General features: G+C 37.1%; 1 protein-coding gene across 4 annotated transcripts in view; it reads left to right on the forward strand.

The window, feature by feature from the left end:
• ZDHHC20 (zinc finger DHHC-type palmitoyltransferase 20) overlaps positions 1 to 19,250 on the forward strand; it is a 93,583-nt gene that overhangs the window by 44,292 nt on the left and 30,041 nt on the right. For all 4 annotated transcript variants that reach the window (XM_032315356.1, XM_032315353.1, XM_032315355.1 and 1 more), the window contains exons 7-9: positions 346 to 466; positions 9,498 to 9,630; positions 14,651 to 14,777. In XM_032315356.1, coding sequence (XP_032171247.1) covers positions 346 to 466; positions 9,498 to 9,630; positions 14,651 to 14,777 — 381 coding nt within the window. The remainder of the gene's footprint in view (positions 1 to 345; positions 467 to 9,497; positions 9,631 to 14,650; positions 14,778 to 19,250) is intronic.

The raw sequence follows: 19,250 nt of genomic DNA on the forward strand, positions 1-19,250 counted from the left end.
TTTATTAAAAACACACATCCACAATTAAGATACTGCTCCCTACTTCCCATATGACCCATTTCTAAGTAATAATATTTTTTATCTGCCATATGTATTATTGTTTTTATTTATTATAGTTTAAAAATAACATTAAAACTCACTGTCTTAACCATTTCTAAGTGGACAGTTCAGTAGTATTAAATATGTTCATATTGTATAACAATCTTCAGAAATTTTTCATCTTGCAAAATAAATTTCTATACCCATCACAGCCTCCCCAGCCCTTGGCAAACATCATTTTGTTTTCTGTTTCTGATAGTTTGTGATTTATCTTATTTTTACAGTGTAATTTTCTTTTTCTTCTAGGGTGAATAACTGTGTGGGATTTTCTAATTACAAATTCTTCCTGCTGTTTTTATTGTATTCCTTGTTATATTGCCTTTTTGTGGCTACAACAGTTTTACAGTACTTTATAAAATTTTGGACGGTAAGTCTTTTTTCTGTCTTAAAACATATATGTAAAACTTTTTAAGATGATATATTCATAAAGAAGTCATTCATTCTTTATTATAAGTAGATGTACTTTATTTCAGGTAGAATTTATGATGGATCAGAAAGCAAATGGGATTACAATTTACCTTCATATATTTATTTGTAAATAAATGGATATTAATAGGATATAGTAAACTTCTTTTAGTGAGTCAAACTATTTTCAGCAATATTCTAACAATAGACCTATCAATTTTAAGGAAGTAATTGCTTTTACTTGAGTTGAAGAGACTTACTGCAGTTTTACAATAGTAACAGTGAAATTGCAAATAGCTCAAATAACCACTAATCCGGTTCCTGCCTCTATAGATGGTAATCCTTTTTCTGTCATAAGTTGTGTTTTTTTCCACATTTTTAATTTATATCTTATAACCCTGTTTTCTTTGATTTTTATCAAATCAAAGTTTTATATTTTTAAAGCAGTGTTTTTACAGTTTCTTATTTTTAAAGATGTTATTTATTTATTCATTGTAGAGAGAGTGTGTGCATTGCATGCACTTGAACAGGGTGGGGGTTGGAGGGGGAGGAAAGGGAGAAGCAGACTCTGTGCTGAGCACCAGCCCTACAGAAGGCTCAACCTCATGACCCTGGGACCCTAAGGTCTGACCCCAGCCAAATTCAAGAGGAAGATGCTCAACCAACTGAGCCACCCAGGCACCCCTAAAGTACTGCTTTTAAATAAATAATCAGAAAATCAGAAATCAATGGGGCACCTGGGTGGCTCAGTTGGTTAAGTGTCTGCCTTTGGCTCAGGTCATGATCCCAAGGTCCTGGGATCATGCCCTATATCTGGCTCCCACCTCAGTGGGGAGCCTTCCTCTCCTCCTTCCTATGCTCCTCCCCCCGGTGTGCTCTCTCTCGCTCTGCACTCCCTCAAATTAATAAATAAAATCTTTTAAAAATGAAAAATATAAAACCAGTACTTTTCATTTATGGTTTCTGGCTTAAGTCTATTCACTGTATATTTACACAATATTCATCCAAGTTTTCCTTGGGCATTTTAGTTGTTTTTGTTTTCACATTTAAATCTTTGATTTTGAAGAAGGCATTACTGTGGTCAGAAAGTACTTTGTATTTACTCTTCCTAACAATCCTGTTAAGAAGTTTTAAAATGTAGGTTTTATAATTGAGCTGTTCAGGTGTGGTAAAGCCTGCAGATCGTGAAGTGATTACTATTGAAAAGATAGTTTGTTGCTCACAGTTTCTGAGGGAAGGGTCATACCACGCTATGAAGGACCACACAGGGAAGCACCAGACAGGGTAACCAGATTTAGGTTAGCCAGTTTGCATAGTATCTGTGGTCCCTGGGCATAATGGTTGTCCCTGTTTTCTGTATGTATCGTTGGAGTGGTTAGGGCAAGGAAATTTTGCCTCCTGGAGTGTAATAGTCAGATAGAGGAGGTGATATGGAATATGAACTCTGGATTGGTTAGTTTTTGTATGAGAGGTTTATTCCTTGCTATCACTTAAGGACTGGATAGCTGTGGAAAAGTTGGTCTCTCTCCAGTCAGCACGGCCTCAGATGCCAGAGCATCAAGAACACAGAAGATAAGGGGGACCTGGGTGGCTCAGTTAAGCATCCAAGTTTTGATTTTGGCTCAGGTCATGATCTCAACGTTGTGAGATGTTGGACTCTGCACTGGGCATGGAGTCTCCTTAAGATTCTCTCTCTCCCTTTCCCTGTGCCTCTTCCTGCCTACCCCCACTCACTAACTCACTCACTCTCTCTGTCAAAAATAAAAATTAAAAAAGAATACAAAAAATAAGAAAATATAGTTAATGCAGAAAGAGCTGTTACTACCCCAATTTCCAAAGTTGAAAACTGAGGTTAGAGAAGTTAGGAAACTAGCCAGAATTTGAACATAAATATCTCTATTTCAACATCCAACTACTTTTCACTGTAAGTTGCTATTCATAGTCATACTTGGGAATTACATAATTAAAGCTTAAGTCATCAAGCACAATTATTTTTCTGAGAAATATTTAATACTTTTTAAGGACTTTCACTAACACATTGTTGAGTTTTTAAACTTGGGTATTTAAAACCCAGGGTATGCTAGTACTTACAGTGCCTTTGTGTATATTAGAAGAGAGTACCCAGTTCTATGTGGTCTTAGCCCAGTGAATTTTGGGTTCTGCTCTTCCCCTAATTGTAAGTATCTTTGTTCAGTTTACAACCTACTTAATCCTACTCAGTGACCCTATTTAAATGAAGAGGATTCAGTGCCAGATGAATAAAGTCTAAACTATAGAATTTCACATTTCTTTACCAGAAACTTCAGCAGTGTTTGCATATAATGATTTATTAATTAAAGAATAAATATTTTGGGGGTGACTGCGTAGCTCAGTTGATTAAGCATCTAACTCTTGATTTCAACTCAGGTCGTGATCCTCAGGGTCATCACATTGAGCCCTGATTTGGGTTCCACACTGAGAATTTCCAGAACCTTCCTGGGATTCTCTCTCCCATTCTTTCTGCCCTTCCCCCACTCATGTGCATGCTCTTTCTGTCTCTAAAAAAAGAATAAATATTTTTAAAACTTTTTTCAGATTTATCATAATAAGGAAAGACTAGTAAACTTAAATCTTTTTCTTTAGTTAACAAATATGTATTTAGTACCTACTGTGTGCCAGGCAGTGTTCAAGGCACTTTGGATATATCAGTGAACAAAACAGAGTTCTGTTTTTATAGAACTTACTTTTGAGAAGAGGATGGAATATACGCATAATAAATAAGCAAATCCTATTGTGTATTAGGAAGTAAACACTGAAAAATAGTAAAAGTAGAGCGGGGTAAGGGATGTGGCAAGTGTGTAGGGGTGAGTATGACAGGGGCAGATAGAAGTGCTAAAGAGAGTGATAAGAATAGACCTGCCTCAGTAAGACGATCAGATTTGAGCATAGGCATGAAGGAAGTTAATGGACACATGGGAGCACCTAGATAAATAAAGCAAATATTAACAGACCTAAAGGGAGAAATTGAGAGCAATACAATAATAGTAGGGACTTTAATACCCCACTTTCATCAATGGATAAATCATCCAGACAGAAAATCAATAAGGTAGTTGGTATTAAAATGACAATTAGGCCAAGTGGTCTTACTAAACATATAGAATACTCCATCCAAAGAAACAGAAAACACATTTAAAACTAGAAATCAGTTACAAAAAAAGAAAACTAGAAAACTCACAAATAAGAATGATCTAAAGCAACCTAACTTCACATCTCAAGGAACTAGAAGAAGAACATACAAGCCAAAGTTAGTACAAGGAGGGAAATAACATACCAGAATGGTGGGTGCCTCGGGGGCTCAGCTGGTTGAGTCTTTGGCTCAGGTCATGATGCTGGAGTCCCAGGATCAAGCCCTGGGCTCTTTCTCAGCAGGGAAGACTGCTTCTTCCTTTGACCCTCCTCCTCCTCATGCTTTCTCTCTTGTTCTCTCTCTCTCAAATAGATAAATAAAATCTTTCAAAAAGAAAAACAAATCAGAATGGAAATAGGTAGACACTAAAGAGACAATAGAAAAGATCATTGAAAGAGCTGGTTTTCTTAAAAAGATAAACAAAACAGTCAAACCTTTACCTAGACTCACAAGAAAGAAAGAGAACTCAAAATCAGAAATGGAAGAGAAAACATATCTAATGCCACAGAAATACAAAGGATCATAAGAGACTACTATGAACAATGATACACCAGCAAAATGGACAACTTAGCAGAAATGGATACTTTCCTAGAAAATACAACCAAGACTGAATCATGATGAAGTAGAAAATCTGAAGAGATTAATTGCTAGTAAGGAGATTAAATCAGTAATCAGTAGCTTCCCAATAAACAAAAGTCCAGGACCAGATGGTTTGGTAGTGAATTCTACCAAGCATACATACATACATTTATTTATTTATTTATTTATAAATAAAGATTTTTAATTATTTATTTGACAGAGGGAGACACAGCAAGAGAGGGAACACAAGCAGGGGGAGTGGGAGAGGGAGAAGCAAGCTTCCCACAGAGCAGGGAGCCCAATTCAGGGCTCCATCCCAGGACCCTGGGGTCATGACCTGAACTGAAAGCAGATGCTTAATGACTGAGCCAGGTGCCCCTCTACCAAACATTTAAAGAACTAATGCTAGTCCTCAAAATCTTCCAAAAAAATAGAAGAGGGAATACTTCCAAATTCATTTTATGAGGCCAGTATTACCCTGATACTAAAAATGGACAGGGCACTATAAGAAAATAAAATTATAGGCTTTATATACTTGTTGGCCAAAGATGTAAAAATATTTAAAACAATATTAGCAAGCTGAATTCAGCAATTCATTGAAAGAATCATACACTGTGATCATGTGGGATTTATTCCAGGGATGCAGATATGGTTCTGCATCTTTAAATCAGTCAGCATGACATACCACATTAACAAAATGAAGGAAGAAATATGATCATCTCAATAGATACAGAAAAGCATTAGATAAAATTCAACATCTATTTTTGGTAAAAATTCTTTTTTTTTTTTTTTTTAAAGATTTTTATTTATTTATTTGACAGAGAGAAATTACAAGTACACTGAGAGGCAGGCAGAGAGAGAGAGAAGGAAGCAGGCTACCTGCTGAGCAGAGAGCCTGATGCGGGACTCGATCCCAGGACCCTGAGATCATGACCTGAGCCGAAGGCAGCGGCTTAACCCACTGAGCCACCCAGGCGCCCCATTTGGTAAAAATTCTTAACAAAGTAGGTATGGAGGAAATATATCTCAACACAGTAAAGACCTTATGTGACAATCCCACAGCTAACATCATATTCAGTGATGAAAGGCTTAAGGCTTTCCCCCTAAGATTAAGAAAAAGACCAGGATTCCCACTCTTGCTATTTATTCAACACAATATGTATTGGAAGTTCTAGCCAAAGCAATTAGACCAGAAAAAGAAAAAATTCAAGTAGGAAAAAAGTAAAGCTGTCTCTATTTGTATAATATATAATATTATATTTAGAATACCCTGAAGTCTCCACCAAAAACTGTTAGAACCAAGAAACCAATTAAGAGTAGTTGCAGAGTTCAAAATCAATTGCATTTCTATACAGTAGTAACAGACTATAAGAAGAGAAATTAAGAAATTAAGAAAGATAGGTGAGAGACCTGTACACTGAGAACTATGAGAGACTAATGAAAGCAATTAAAGGCACAAATTAATGGAAAGTTAATCTGTGCTCATGGACTGGAAGAATTAACATTGTTAAATGTGAAGAATTAATATTGTTAAAATGTCCCTATGACCAAAAGTCATTTACAGAATCAGTGTAATCCCTAACAAAGTTTTTCACAGAAAAACTTGGACATTTTTCAACACAGACATTTTTCACAGAAATAGAACAAACAGTTCTAAAATTTGTGTGGAACCACAAAAAACCCCAAATAGCCAAGGCAGTCTTGAAAAAGAAGAACAAAGCTGGAAGTATCACACTTCCTGATTACAAACCGTATTACAAAGCTGTAGTAATCAGTATTGGCATGAAAACAGACACATAGACCAATGGAACAAAAGAGATAGGCCAGAAATAAACCGATGAATCTTTGGTCAGTTCATTTACAACAAAGGAGCCAAGAGTATACCGTGGGTAAGGGTAGTCTCTGTAATAAATAATGTTGGGAAAAATGGATAGCCACGTGCAAAAGAATGAAACTGGATCTCTATCTGACATCATAACAAGAATCAATTACAAATGGATTAAACACTTAAACATTAGCCCTGAAACCATAAATGTAGATTTTAAAAACATTAGCAGTAAGCTCCTTCACATTGGTCCTGATGATGATTTTTTTTTTTAAGATTTTATTTATTTATTTGATGGAGAGAGATCACAAGTACGCAGAGAGAGAGAGGGAGAAGCAGGCTCCCCACCGAGCAGAGAGCCCGATGCGGGGCTTGATCCCAGGACTCTGAGACCATGACCTGAGCCGAAGGCAGAGGCTTAACCCACTGAGCCACCCAGGCGCCCCCTGATGATGATTTTTTAGATTTAACACCAAAAACAAAATAACAAAAGCAAAAGTAAACAAGTGGGACTACATCAGTCTAAGAAGTTTCTATACAGCAAAGGAAACAATAAGCAAAACAAAAGGCAGCATACTGAATGGGAGAAGATACTTGCAAGTCATGTTTCTGATAAGAGCTTAATAGACAAAATATATAAAGAACTCCTACAACTCAGTAGCCCCCATCCCAAAAAAAGAAATTAAAAAATTGGGCAGAGGCTCTGAACAGACAGTTTTCCAAAGACATGGATGGCCAGCAGGTATACCAAAAACTGCTCAGTGTCTAATCAGGGAAATGCAGATCAAAACCACAATGAGATACCAACTCATACCTCTTAGAATGGCTGTTATCAAAAGATAAGTAGTAGTTTTGGCGAGGATGTGGAGAAAAAGGAACCCATGTACTGTTGGTGGGAATGTAGATTGTTTTAACCACTATGGAAACAGTATGAAGATTCCTCCAAAAATTAGAGCTACCATATGATCCAAGCAATTCTACTTCTGGATATTTATCCAAAGGAAATGAAATCACTAACTTGAAAAGATACGTGCATGCCCCATGTGCATTGCAACTTATTTATAATAGCCAAGACATGAAAAAAACCTAAGTGTCCCATCAGTGGATGAATGGGTGAAGAAAAGTGTGTGTGTGTGTGTGTGTGTATGTGTGTGTGTGTGTGTACATACGTACGTGTACGTGTACACAATAGACTATTACTTGGCCATAAATACTTAGGAAATCCTGCCATTTGTGATCACATGGATGGGCCTGGAAGACATTGCACTAAGTGAAACAAGTCAGAAAGACAGCTGTTTTTGTCACTTATGCAGAATCTAAAAAAAATTTTTTTTGGACTCCTAGATAACAGATTGGTGATTGTTGGGAATGGGTAAAGTGGATGAAGGTGCTCAAAATAACATGAATAAGTTTGGGGTGTATAATGCACAATATGGTGACTATAGTTAGGTATATTTGAAAGTTGTTAAGATAGTACATCTTAAAAGATCTCATCACTAGAAAAAAATTTTTATAATTGTGGTATGGGTGTTAACTAGAGTTATTATGACTTTTGCAATTGTACATATTGTTACTTTTGCAGTGTGTACATATATTGAGTCATGTTTTACACCTGAAACTAATAGAATGTTATATGTTCAGTTGTATCTCAATTTTTTAAAAAGAGTGTGGTCAGGGTAGATTTCCAAAGGTAAGATTTGAGCAGAGACTTAAAGGGAATTAGTGGACATTTGAGAGAACATTTTTGAAGAAACATCTGGAGTTTGGAGCAAAGGCCCCAAAGTAGGAGTGTCCCCTCCATGTTTGTTTAACAGCAAGGTGGCTAGCTAGTGTGGCTGGAGTAGAATGAGCAAGAATGGAATTAATGAGAAGTCCAGGCAGTGGGCCTTGGAGAGTGTTGGAGGACTGTGTCTTTTGTGCCTCAGTGAAACAGGAGCAGAGAAGTAACATCGTCTTAATTGTAATGGATCACTCTGATTACAGAGCTGAAACTAGACTGCAGGTCGAGTGACACCTCTTAGAAGGCTTTTGCAGTCATAGTGAGTGAAGGTGATAAGACGTTTTCAGAGTTTTTAGAAAGTGCTAATCAGAAGTTTTTAAATAAAAGCTATTTGCTAAAAAAATTAATTTTCTTTCCTACATTTAAATCTCTTTTAAAAACAGAGGGAAAGTGTACCTCGAATGTGCTTGAGGAGCTAAATATTCTTTATTTTTTGTTTTGTTTGTTTGTTTTAGGAGCTAAATATTCTTGTCTGTTTTCACTTTTGTGTTTTTGGAAAAAATGTTGTCAATGACCTTTAGAAAACAACATCTCAGTGTTCCTTCAAAACAAAAGATTTATAAAACTAGTGTTCAGGATAATTTTGTATAAAATTTGGTTTCTTAATACATTATCTCTATTTGTACAAGCTTTGCCGCAGGAAATCTACAGAGAGTTGTCCAAAGGTAAAATAATATTATTGCCATGCCATTCTTGTGACAATTTGTAGTAAATATGTATAATATTCATTTACTTCACAAGATGGGAAGTTAAAAGAATTGCTTGGTATGTTTCAAAGGCACTGTGGTTACTCTGGGAAAGAAGAGTAAAAAATATATGTCAGAATAATCTAATGCTAAAAACCTTCATTTTATCCTGTAAACTATGTTTAAATCAAGCCAGGACCACCTCATGTTGTAGTAGAATCTGTAATTTTCCCATGTGGTTTTATTTTAAGAGCTAACACTTAAAGGCTTCCTCTTTCTCCTATTAATAGATACTAAGATTTTGCTTCTGTTAAAATGAATGTAGCCATAAGAAAAGGGGTAACAACAAAGCTGTTTTCATTCACTAATACCTTGTGGTAAATGTATTTACCCAAACTGCTAATTACCCAAAAAAAAAAAAAAAGTGTAGGAATTGAGTGAGGGTAAAAAAGGTAGGGATTGAACAGCTGAGGGCATGGGGATATATGCTGAGGTCTTCCAAATATAGAAATTAAAGAAATACACAAATTTATCACAATTAGTATCTGGTTAGCAGCATTTATAATTAAAATAAGCAAATACTTTAGCATAGATAAGGAAAACCCCTTGTATATCCTGGATATCAGGGAAAGTTATGAATATATGCATAAAGTACAAAGGAAAAAAATGAGTTAAAAATGCATCTTTTTTATTGAATATATTACTAAATTTTTTAAATGTTTAAGAGTAATTTTTTTAAATGACCCTTTCAGCCTTTCATACAAGCAAGCTCCTTTGATAATGCCAGTTTTCTGCTTTGGGAGATGTTGCTTTTGGATTTATTATCTAAATTTATTTTATATTCTTCATATCTGGCAAGATTTTTGGTAGATTCAGCAGTCTTTAGGAAGAATCAAATAACAATATGCTTTAAGGGCTGACTGTTCTAAAGTTAATTCTTCTTTCTTCCTTCCTCAGAATGAACTCTCTGATACACGTGCAAAGTTCCACGTACTTTTCCTTTTCTTCGTGTCTACAATGTTCTTCATCAGCGTCCTATCACTTTTCAGCTACCACTGCTGGCTAGTTGGAAAAAACAGAACAACAATAGGTAAGTAGGCTAAAAGAAATCATAATTATTTAGGAAAATGACCATAAATGATTATGAAATCATGAGGACAATAGTCAGATGATAAAGAAATAGAAAATCATTCTGTATTAAGGTTTACTGTGACTAGATAAGAACAATGGATATATAATAAATGTAGAGTTTTAACATTTTGAAGATTGAGAATGTGAGATTGGCATTTGCATCCATTTTCAGCCGTATACTGCATATAAAAGAACTATATAAATTTTATTTTTTTAAGATGTATTTATTTATGAGAACAAATAAGCAAGCAGGGGGTGGAGCAGAGGGAGAGGGAGAAGGAGAGAAGAAGGGCTCAGTCTCATGACCCTGAGGATCATGACCTGCACCAAAACCAAGAGTCAGTTGCTTAACGGACTGAGCCATTGAGGCAACCCCCTTACAGCTTATCTTTTAGCTAAAACGTATTCTTTAATTTTTCCTCACCTATGATTACACAGTGACTGGTGTGTTCCCTGATTGAGGCTAAGGAGTAGCATTTTTGACACAGTTAATCATTTCCATCTTTATGTCAACTATACCACTAATATCAGCATTTATTTCCTTATTTTCTCATTTTTTAAAAAGTGAAATAGAGGGGGAGAATTCATTAAGGTATTAAAATAATTGGACAAACATTTCCTAAGTGAAGGTGGTATGACATTGACTCAAACTAAGCTATTAGCCTATAAGTGGCCACTGTGCTATAATTGAAATATTTAGGCAAAATATTTGCCTATTTAGGCAAAATACAAAATAGGAATCTGTCACATTGTTTCATAGGAAAGTAAGAGACTCCTTGACATCTAAAGCCATGTATCTACCAAAGAAATTGGAGGCAGATAGATTATAATACAGAAAGACAAAGACATTTTAGGGAAGCTTGCAGATGTGTTTATATTTGGATTATTTTAACTTTGTGTCTTACTGAGTCATATAAAAGCATGATGGGCTCTAGGGTAAGGATTTTTGTGCCCTTTCTTCTCCAGCTCACTCTCCATTATGGAACTCTCCTCCAGTTCCATCATGCCTTCATCCCTTTTCTATGTAAATAAATTTTTTGTCTTTAGTAATTAATTTGTTATCCTCTTCACAGAGTACCCTGCCATCTCCTTACCTTTACTCGTCAATGATAAAAGGCAGCTTACACGCAAAGTCTAGCCCTTATGAACTATGCCAATTAAAAAGGAAGAGATTTCACAAATTGCTAAGTCTGGTAACAGTAGGCCCATGTTCTGGGGCGCACGGGTGACTCAGTAGGTTAAGCCCCTGCCTTCAGCTCAGGTCATGATGTCAGGGTCCTGGGATTGAGCCCCGCATCAGGCTTTCTGCACGGCAGGGAGCCTGCTTCCCCCTCTCTCTCTGCCTGCCTCTCTGCCTACTTGCGATCTCTCTCTGTCAAATAAATAAATAAAATCTTTAAAAAAATAAAAAACAACAGTAGACCCATGTTCCTATCTGGCATCCTTCATTTGGAACTGAGTAGTAGCTGACTGCTTTAGATGGGAGCCTGCACACTTTAATTTGCCATAGTTCCAAGCTTGCTTCATTTCCTGCCTAACCCCTTAGTTATGAGAGAGGCGTACTTCATGGGAAACCTAGTGTTCTCTTTAAGCGCAGTATTCTTCTCTCTAAGCAGTATTTTTCAGTCTTTTTTGCCAGTGATTACAGTAAGAAAGGCATCATTTATATTGTGACCTAGGGGATACACATGTTTATAAAATTATATAAATAATATAGGCATGTATTTTCAGAACATCATTAATCTCTACATATGCAATGTACTGTAATATTTTCTGTTTTAGTTCATTAAAAGGAAATGCTGGTCACACACACACACAAATAGATGTGAAAAACACCTTTTAAGGTGTTTTAACCCTTATTTTGAAAAAACTACCGTGGCACACCACCTTTACAGCTCACCTTCCACAACCCTGGCCCTACCTAGGCTGGTTCTCTACTGCTCCTTCCAGAGTTCTGTTCTTCTGTCCTTGGAGAATACTTTCTGTCATCTCCACCCTTCTCCGTAACTGTCATCTGCCTACCTTGAGAACATTTCCCCAGTTAAAGAGTTTCTGTATTCAAACAAATGCTATTATCCCAAACAGGCAGGCTGCGCCCTTTGATGCTCATGGCCAATCTTTTTTTTTTTTTTTTAATTTTTTATTTTTTATAAACATATATTTTTATCCCCAGGGGTACAGGTCTGTGAATCACCAGGTTTACACACTTCACAGCACTCACCAAAGCACATACCCTCCCCAATGTCCATAATCCCTCCCCCTTCTCCCAACCCCCTCCCCCCAGCACCCTCAGTTTGTTTTGTGAGATTAAGAGTCACTTATGGTTTGTCTCCCTCCCAATTCCATCTTGTTTCATTGATTCTTCTTCTACCCACTTAAGCCCCCATGTTGCATCACCACTTCCTCATATCAGGGAGATCATATGATAGTTGTCTTTCTCTGCTTGACTTATTTCGCTAAGCATGATACGCTCTAGTTCCATCCATGTTGTCGCAAATGGCAAGATTTCATTTCTTTTGATGGCTGCATAGTATTCCATTGTGTATATATACCACATCTTCTTGATCCATTCATCTGTTGATGGACATCTAGGTTCTTTCCATAGTTTGGCTATTGTGGACATTGTTGCTATAAACATTCGGGTGCACGTGCCCCTTTGGATCACTACGTTTGTATCTTTAGGGTAAATACCCAGTAGTGCAGTTGCTGGGTCATAGGGCAGTTCTATTTTCAACATTTTGAGGAACCTCCATGCTGTTTTCCAGAGTGGCTGCACCAGCTTGCATTCCCACCAACAGTGTTAGGAGGGTTCCCCTTTCTCCGCATCCTCACCAGCATCTGTCATTTCCTGACTTGTTGATTTGAGCCATTCTGACTGGCGTGAGGCGATATCTCATTGTGGTTTTGATTTGTATTTCCCTGATGCCAAGTGATATGGAGCACTTTTTCATGTGTCTGTTGGCCATCTGGATGTCTTCTTTGCAGAAATGTCTGTTCATGTCCTCTGCCCATTTCTTGATTGGATTATTTGTTCTTTGGGTTGAGTTTGCTAAGTTCTTTATAGATTCTGGACACTAGTCCTTTATCTGATATGTCGTTTGCAAATATCTTCTCCCATTCTGTCGGTTGTCTTTTGATTTTGTTAACTGTTTCCTTTGCTGTGCAAAAGCTTTTGATCTTGGTGAAATCCCAATAGTTCATTTTTGGCTCATGGCCAATCTTTACCATAAATTAAACACTGAATCTTTTAATCTCTTGGAACTGAAGAGCACCTGAAATTGTCAATTTGAACTTTCCATTCTCTGGCCACTCGTCATCCTTGCAGCCCTCTTTTTCTGTACTCCAACTAGATTTCATCTTTTACACTGCCTGCATTGTCCTGGTCTCATTTCTCACTTTTCCTGTCCTAGATCCTGTAACAAATGACAACTCTTTTTAGATTTTACTTATTTATTTGACAGAGAGGGATCACAAGTTGGCAGAGAGGTAGGCAGAGAGAGAGGGGGAAGCAGGCTCCCTGCTGAGCAGAGAGCTGGATGTGGGGCTCGATCCCAAGACCCTGAGATCATGACCTGAGCCGAAGGCAGAGGCTTAACCCACTGAGCCACCCAGGTGCCCCGACTTTAACAACTCTTGACAGCACTCTCACACGATACATGTCCTGGCTTTCTCCTATAATTCAGCTACTGATCCATGACCTGAGCTATTCCAGCTCTCTACTCTATCCACAAGTAGGTCAGGGGTATAGAAAGCTGAGGAAGGCAGTCTCACTCCCATAGCAACTGGTGCACCTACACATTTAAAGTGTCAGACCTCACTTGGGTCCTTTATTTGGCAGTCATGTCACGTGTTTCTGAAAAAATAAGAAGTTGTCTCAAATAATTTCTTATCTTCTCCCCTTTATAACCTTACACAGACATTTCTTCTTTCAAGCCCATCACTATCACTCTGCCTCTAACTTCTGAGGACAAATGTCTTTTCTGGTATCTAAGGTTAATCTTTAGAATTCTTCTAGAGGATGTCTCCTTCCCTCTAGAATTTTCTTCCATCAATTTTTATCTTACTTTTCTATATCATCGACCTTTTCCAATTCCTCTCTCCCTGGCTTTTTATCCTTAGCTTATAAACCTTGATAAAATAAATTGTATTCTTAAGTAAAGAAAAAACCTTTTTCTTGTGAAATGTGTATTTTTCTCTAGCCCCCACTCAGCATCACTTAATAGCCAAACTTGAAATAATGGTCTTTGGTCACCATCTGCTTCTTTATCTTTTATTTTTTGTTCAAGATCATGCTCACATACTACCACCCCCATTCACACATGTATATCACAGTGTCGTTTTATTAGAATTTGTTAGATTGTGGGTTCTTTAGTAAGAATTTCATCTCATTTATCTTTGGATCTCAAACACCTGGTACTGTGCCATTAGGCACATAGTAAGAATTTCATTAAGTAATAAATGAGTTGCAAGAGCTAGCATATCTTTTTAAAAAGGTGAGATATAGTGAACACATCAGTAGATTTTTAGTAATATTAGATAATTGTTTTCACATTTTCATTTTATAAAGGTGATGAAATACTCAGAGGTGGTATTTTTTCCCCAAATAAGTTTCAGAAATTTATCTTTTAATTATTATAATTATCTTTTTTAAAATTATATTTATATAATTTTGATATCAAAAATATAAAGTGGGCACCTGGGTGGCTCAGTGGGTTAAGCCTCTGCCTTCAGCTCAGGTCTTGATCCCAGGATCCTGGGATCAAGGCCCGCATCAGATTCTCTGCTCATCAGGAACCCTGCTTCCCCCCGCTCTCTCTCTGCCTGCCTCTTTGCTTACTTGTGATCTCTCTCTCACTGTCAAATAAATTTAAAAAGTCTTTTTTAAAAAAAGATATAAAGCAAGAAAATTGCTGCTTTCCATCCTCATATAATTTTTAAGTAGATTAACTCTTTTTTTTTAATATATGTACATATAACAGAATCATTCCGCTCCGCCACATTTTCATATGGACCTGATGGAAATGGTTTTTCTCTTGGATGCAGTAAAAATTGGAGACAAGTCTTTGGTGATGAAAAGAAATACTGGCTACTTCCAATATTTTCGAGGTAATGTACAAAATGCAGGTCTCAGAAATTACAGAATCTGTGATAGTCTGTCTCTCTGGTTAAATGGCTTAAGATTCAGAGAATACAGTATATAATGACATCTTATGAGCCTTGAGAATGAAAACTCAGAACGTCTTGATTATATAAAATATTTTTCATGTTTTTTATTAAACTCTCCCAAAAAGAGTTTGGGCATATATTTGAATGGAAAATAGAAAAAAAAGGTGATCCTAAAAATAACAATCATTTTTTTTCCTTCAAGATGAAAATAAGTTGTTTGAAATAGAGAATCATAAGACTTTATACTTATTAGCTATATCTTCAAAGATTCTATCACAATTATGTATTCTGTTGTGTCTTAAAAGAAGACCCAACACATAATGCAAAATGTAAATGAAAGTATATCCTTGAGATGATTCAGTTTCCTTTTCTCCCAAATTCCCAGCCATCATAGGCCATCTATATCCAAAGTCATTACAGGAAAGTAAAAAATATTTGAAATTCAAGTGACATATTTATAAATGTTACAGGATTTTTCCCTCTTGTTTAGCTGTATTTCCTGTATTTTTGTGTGAACATAACATTTTGCTTTCACTTTTGAAAGACATTTTTGCTTAGCATATAATTCTAGATACTGCTTCACTGTCTTCTGGGTTACATTTTTTCTCACAAGTTTGCAGTCATTCTTTTTTTACTCCATATGTAATGTGTCTTATTTTCACGCAGTGCTTTTAAGATGCGCTTTTTAGCACTAGTTTCATGCAGTTTGATTATGACGTGCCTTGCTATATAGTTTTCTTTATGTTTCTTATGCTTGGAATTGGTTGAGCTTCTTGGAACTGCAATTTTATAACTTTCATCAAATTTGGAAAGTATTTTAACCATTATTTCTTTAAATACTTATTCTGTCATCCCCATCCCCCTTCCCCATTACTGTAGAGACTCCAGTTACATGTATATTAGTACACTTGAAGTTCTACTACAGATCCCTGATACACTGTCCATTTTTTTGTTCAGTCTTTTTTCTGTGTTTCATTTGATAGATCCTATTGTTGTACATTTAAGCACATCAGTCTCTTTTTTTTTTTTTTAAGATTTATTTATTTATTTGACAGAGAGAGATCACAAGTAGGCAGAGAAGCAGGCAGAGAAAGAGGCAGAAGCAGGCTCCTGCTGAGCACAGAGCCAGACGTGGGGCTCGATCCCAGGACCCTGGGATCATGACCTGAGCCGAAAGCAGAGGCTTTAACCCACTGAGCCACCCAGGCGCCCCTAAGCGCATCAGTCTCTTTTGTGTACTTTATCATCTCCTGTATTACAAGGTTTTTCCGCACTGACTAGATAGACCACAGACTAGTATTTTCTAAAATTATTTTCTCTAAACCAAGATTTCAACATTGACTGGTTTGGCTTTGGTTTTTTTCCTCTTTCTTTAAAGATGTTGTTCCATTGGGCGCCTGAGTGGCTCAGTGGGTTAAGCCACTGCCTTCGGCTCAGGTCATGATCTCAGGGTCCTGGGATCGAGTTCTGCATCGGGCTCTCTGCTCAGCAGGGTGCCTGCGTCCTCCTCTCTCTCTCTGTGCATGCCTCTCTGCCTACTTGTGATCTCTGTCTGTCAAATAAATAAATAAAATCTCTAAAAAAAAGATGTTGTTCCATTAACTTCTGGCTTGCATTGTTTTTTGTTTTTTGTTTTTATTTTTTAATTTTTTATAAACCTATATTTTTATCCCCAGGGGTACAGGTCTGTGAATCGCCAGGTTTACACACTTCACAGCACTCACCAAAGCACATTGGCTTGCATTGTTTTTGACAAGACTCAGCCTCACTCTTATCTGTATTCCACTGTTTGTAAATTAATATGTCTTTTTTTTTTTTTTTTGCCCTTTGGCTACTTTTAAGATTTTATCTTTATCACCAATATTAAGCCATTAGATAATGATGGTTTTGGGTATGGTTTCTTTGTGTTTATCCTCTCTGGAGTTCATTAGGCTTCTTGGATCTGTGAATTTATAGTTTTCATCACATTTGAATAATTTTCATGCTCTCCCTCCACTGGTTTTTGGGGCATTCTTAAATATACATTTGTTTAACTGCTTGATTGTGATCCACAGGTCATTGCTGTTCTTTGCTCCCCAGGCCCCATCCTTCTTCTCTGTCTGCTAAGTTTGGATAGTTTCTGTTGCTATGTCTGTAAGTTCACTGACCCTTTCTTTTATGATGTCTGCTCTGCTGTTAAGCTCATCCAGTGAATTTTCATTTCAGATCTTGTATTTTTTAACTCTAGAAGTTCAATTTGGTTCTTTTTTATATCTTACATTTCTCTTCTCATATCCATTTTTTTCCGGTTAGTTCACAGACATATTTACAGTCACTATTTTAAAGTATTTGCTGGGGCGCCTGTGTGGTTCAGTGGGTTAAAGCCTCTCTGCATTTGGCTCAGGTCATGATCCTAGGGTCCTGGGATCGACCCCCACATCAGGCTCTCTGTTCAGCAGGGAGACTGCTTCCCTTCCTCTCTCTCTGCCTGCCTCTCTGCGTACTTGTGATCTCTATCTGTCAAATAAATAAATAAAATCTTAAAAAAAACTTTTTAAAAAGGTATTTGCTTCAAATTTTCATAGTCATTTCTAATTCTTTTCTATTATCTATTTTTTTCTTAGTTGTGAACCACATTTTCCTGCTACTTTTCATACAAGTAATTTTTTTTAAAGATTTTATTTATTTATTTGACAGAGATCACAAGTAGGCAGAGAGAGAGGAAGGGAAGCAGGCTCCCTGCTGAGCAGAGAGCCCCATGTGGGGCTCAATCCCAGGACCCTAGGATCATGACCTGAGCCGAAGGCAGCAGCTTTAACCCACTGAGTCACCCAGGCGCCTCCATACAAGTAATTTTTTATTATATGGTAGACATTTTAAATTCTGTGTATTAAATTTTGCTCTCTTGGCATCTGGGTGGCTCAGTTCTTAAGTGTCTGCCTTCAGCTCGGGTGATGGTCCCAGGGTCCTTGGATTGAGCCCCATATCAGGCATGCTGCTCAGCAGGGAGCCTCCTTCTCCCTGTCCAGATTCCCTGTGCTTATATTCCCTCTCTCGTTATCTCGCTCTGTTATAAATAAATTTTAAAAATAAATAAATAAATTTTGCTCCTTCCCTTTGGGAGTTACTTGTGTTTTAGCTTGGTCCTTTTGAGGCTGTTTTAAGCCTAGATTCACATGTGTAGCTTAGCATTCATCAAAATACTCTACTAAAATGCTGTGCACTTGTTGTGGCCCTTTCTTTGCATATCTCCCTCTTCCTCAGCTCTGTCTAGTAGATTCAAGCTGCCACAACTTCCTGAAACACCCATCTCTGTCACCTCAGTTGATTGAGACTACCTTACTCTACTTTTTTCTCCTACTGGTGCTCAAGTCCTGGCAGAAACCTGGGACTCAGTTGGTTTCTCTTTTTTCAGAGACCACAGTTCTGTGTTGTTTGTTTGGAAAACAGTTATTGTTTATACTTTTCGGTTTTCTGGTTGTTCATGACAGAAGGTCCCATTTATCAGTTAATCCATCTTGCTGGAGATGAAAGTCCCTATTATACATAATTTTAAAATGTGAAATTAAGATATGTCCATACTTTTTTTAGATTGTAACTTCTTGAGGGCAGAGGTTTTCTTCTCTTTTGTTCACTGCTATATCCCTAGTCCTGATAATAGTACCCAGGGCATCATAGGCATTTAGTAAAATATTTGTCAAATGAATAAATATTTGGAACTTACATCTTGCATTTCAATTTGAGCTTCTTTGGTGTCTTAAATGATTGTGATGAGTAGGTCAGTTACCCAAATATTTGATTACCGGTGTTTGAGATATCATAATCTTAATAGAGAATCATAATCTTAATAAGCATTATAATGTCAATTACCCAAATATTTAATTAGCCAACTTCCCAGGTATTTAAATGTCTGTGTTTGAGGTATCATAATCTTTTTTTTTTTTTTTTTAAGAGTTTTATGTATTCATTTGAGAGAGAGAGAGCAAATGAGAAAGGACAGGCAGGGACTATGGCAGAGGAAGAGTTGGAGAAGCAGTCTCCCTGATGAGCAGGGAACCCGATGTAGGGCTCAATCCCAGGACCCTGGGACCATGACATGAGCCAAAGGCAGCTGCTTAATTGACTGAGCCACTCAGGTGTACCAGGCATTATAATCTTAATAGTCATGAAAGATATATTTTTTTAAGATTTTATTTATTTATTTATTTGACAGAGATCACAAATAGGCAGAGAGGCAGGCAGAGAGAGAGGAGGAAGCAGGCTCCCCACTGAGCAGAGAGTCCCATGCGGGGCTTGATCCCAGGACCCCGGGACCACGACCCAAGCTGAAAGCAGAGGCTTTAACCCACTGAGCCATCCAGGCGCCCCGAAAGATATTTTTTTAAATATATGTAAATTATAAGAGAAGACAGCTTATTTCTTCAGCGAGGCTAG

The sequence above is a fragment of the Mustela erminea genome, chromosome 15 (genome assembly GCF_009829155.1).
Source record: "Mustela erminea isolate mMusErm1 chromosome 15, mMusErm1.Pri, whole genome shotgun sequence".
In the NCBI taxonomy this organism is placed as follows: domain Eukaryota; kingdom Metazoa; phylum Chordata; class Mammalia; order Carnivora; family Mustelidae; genus Mustela; species Mustela erminea.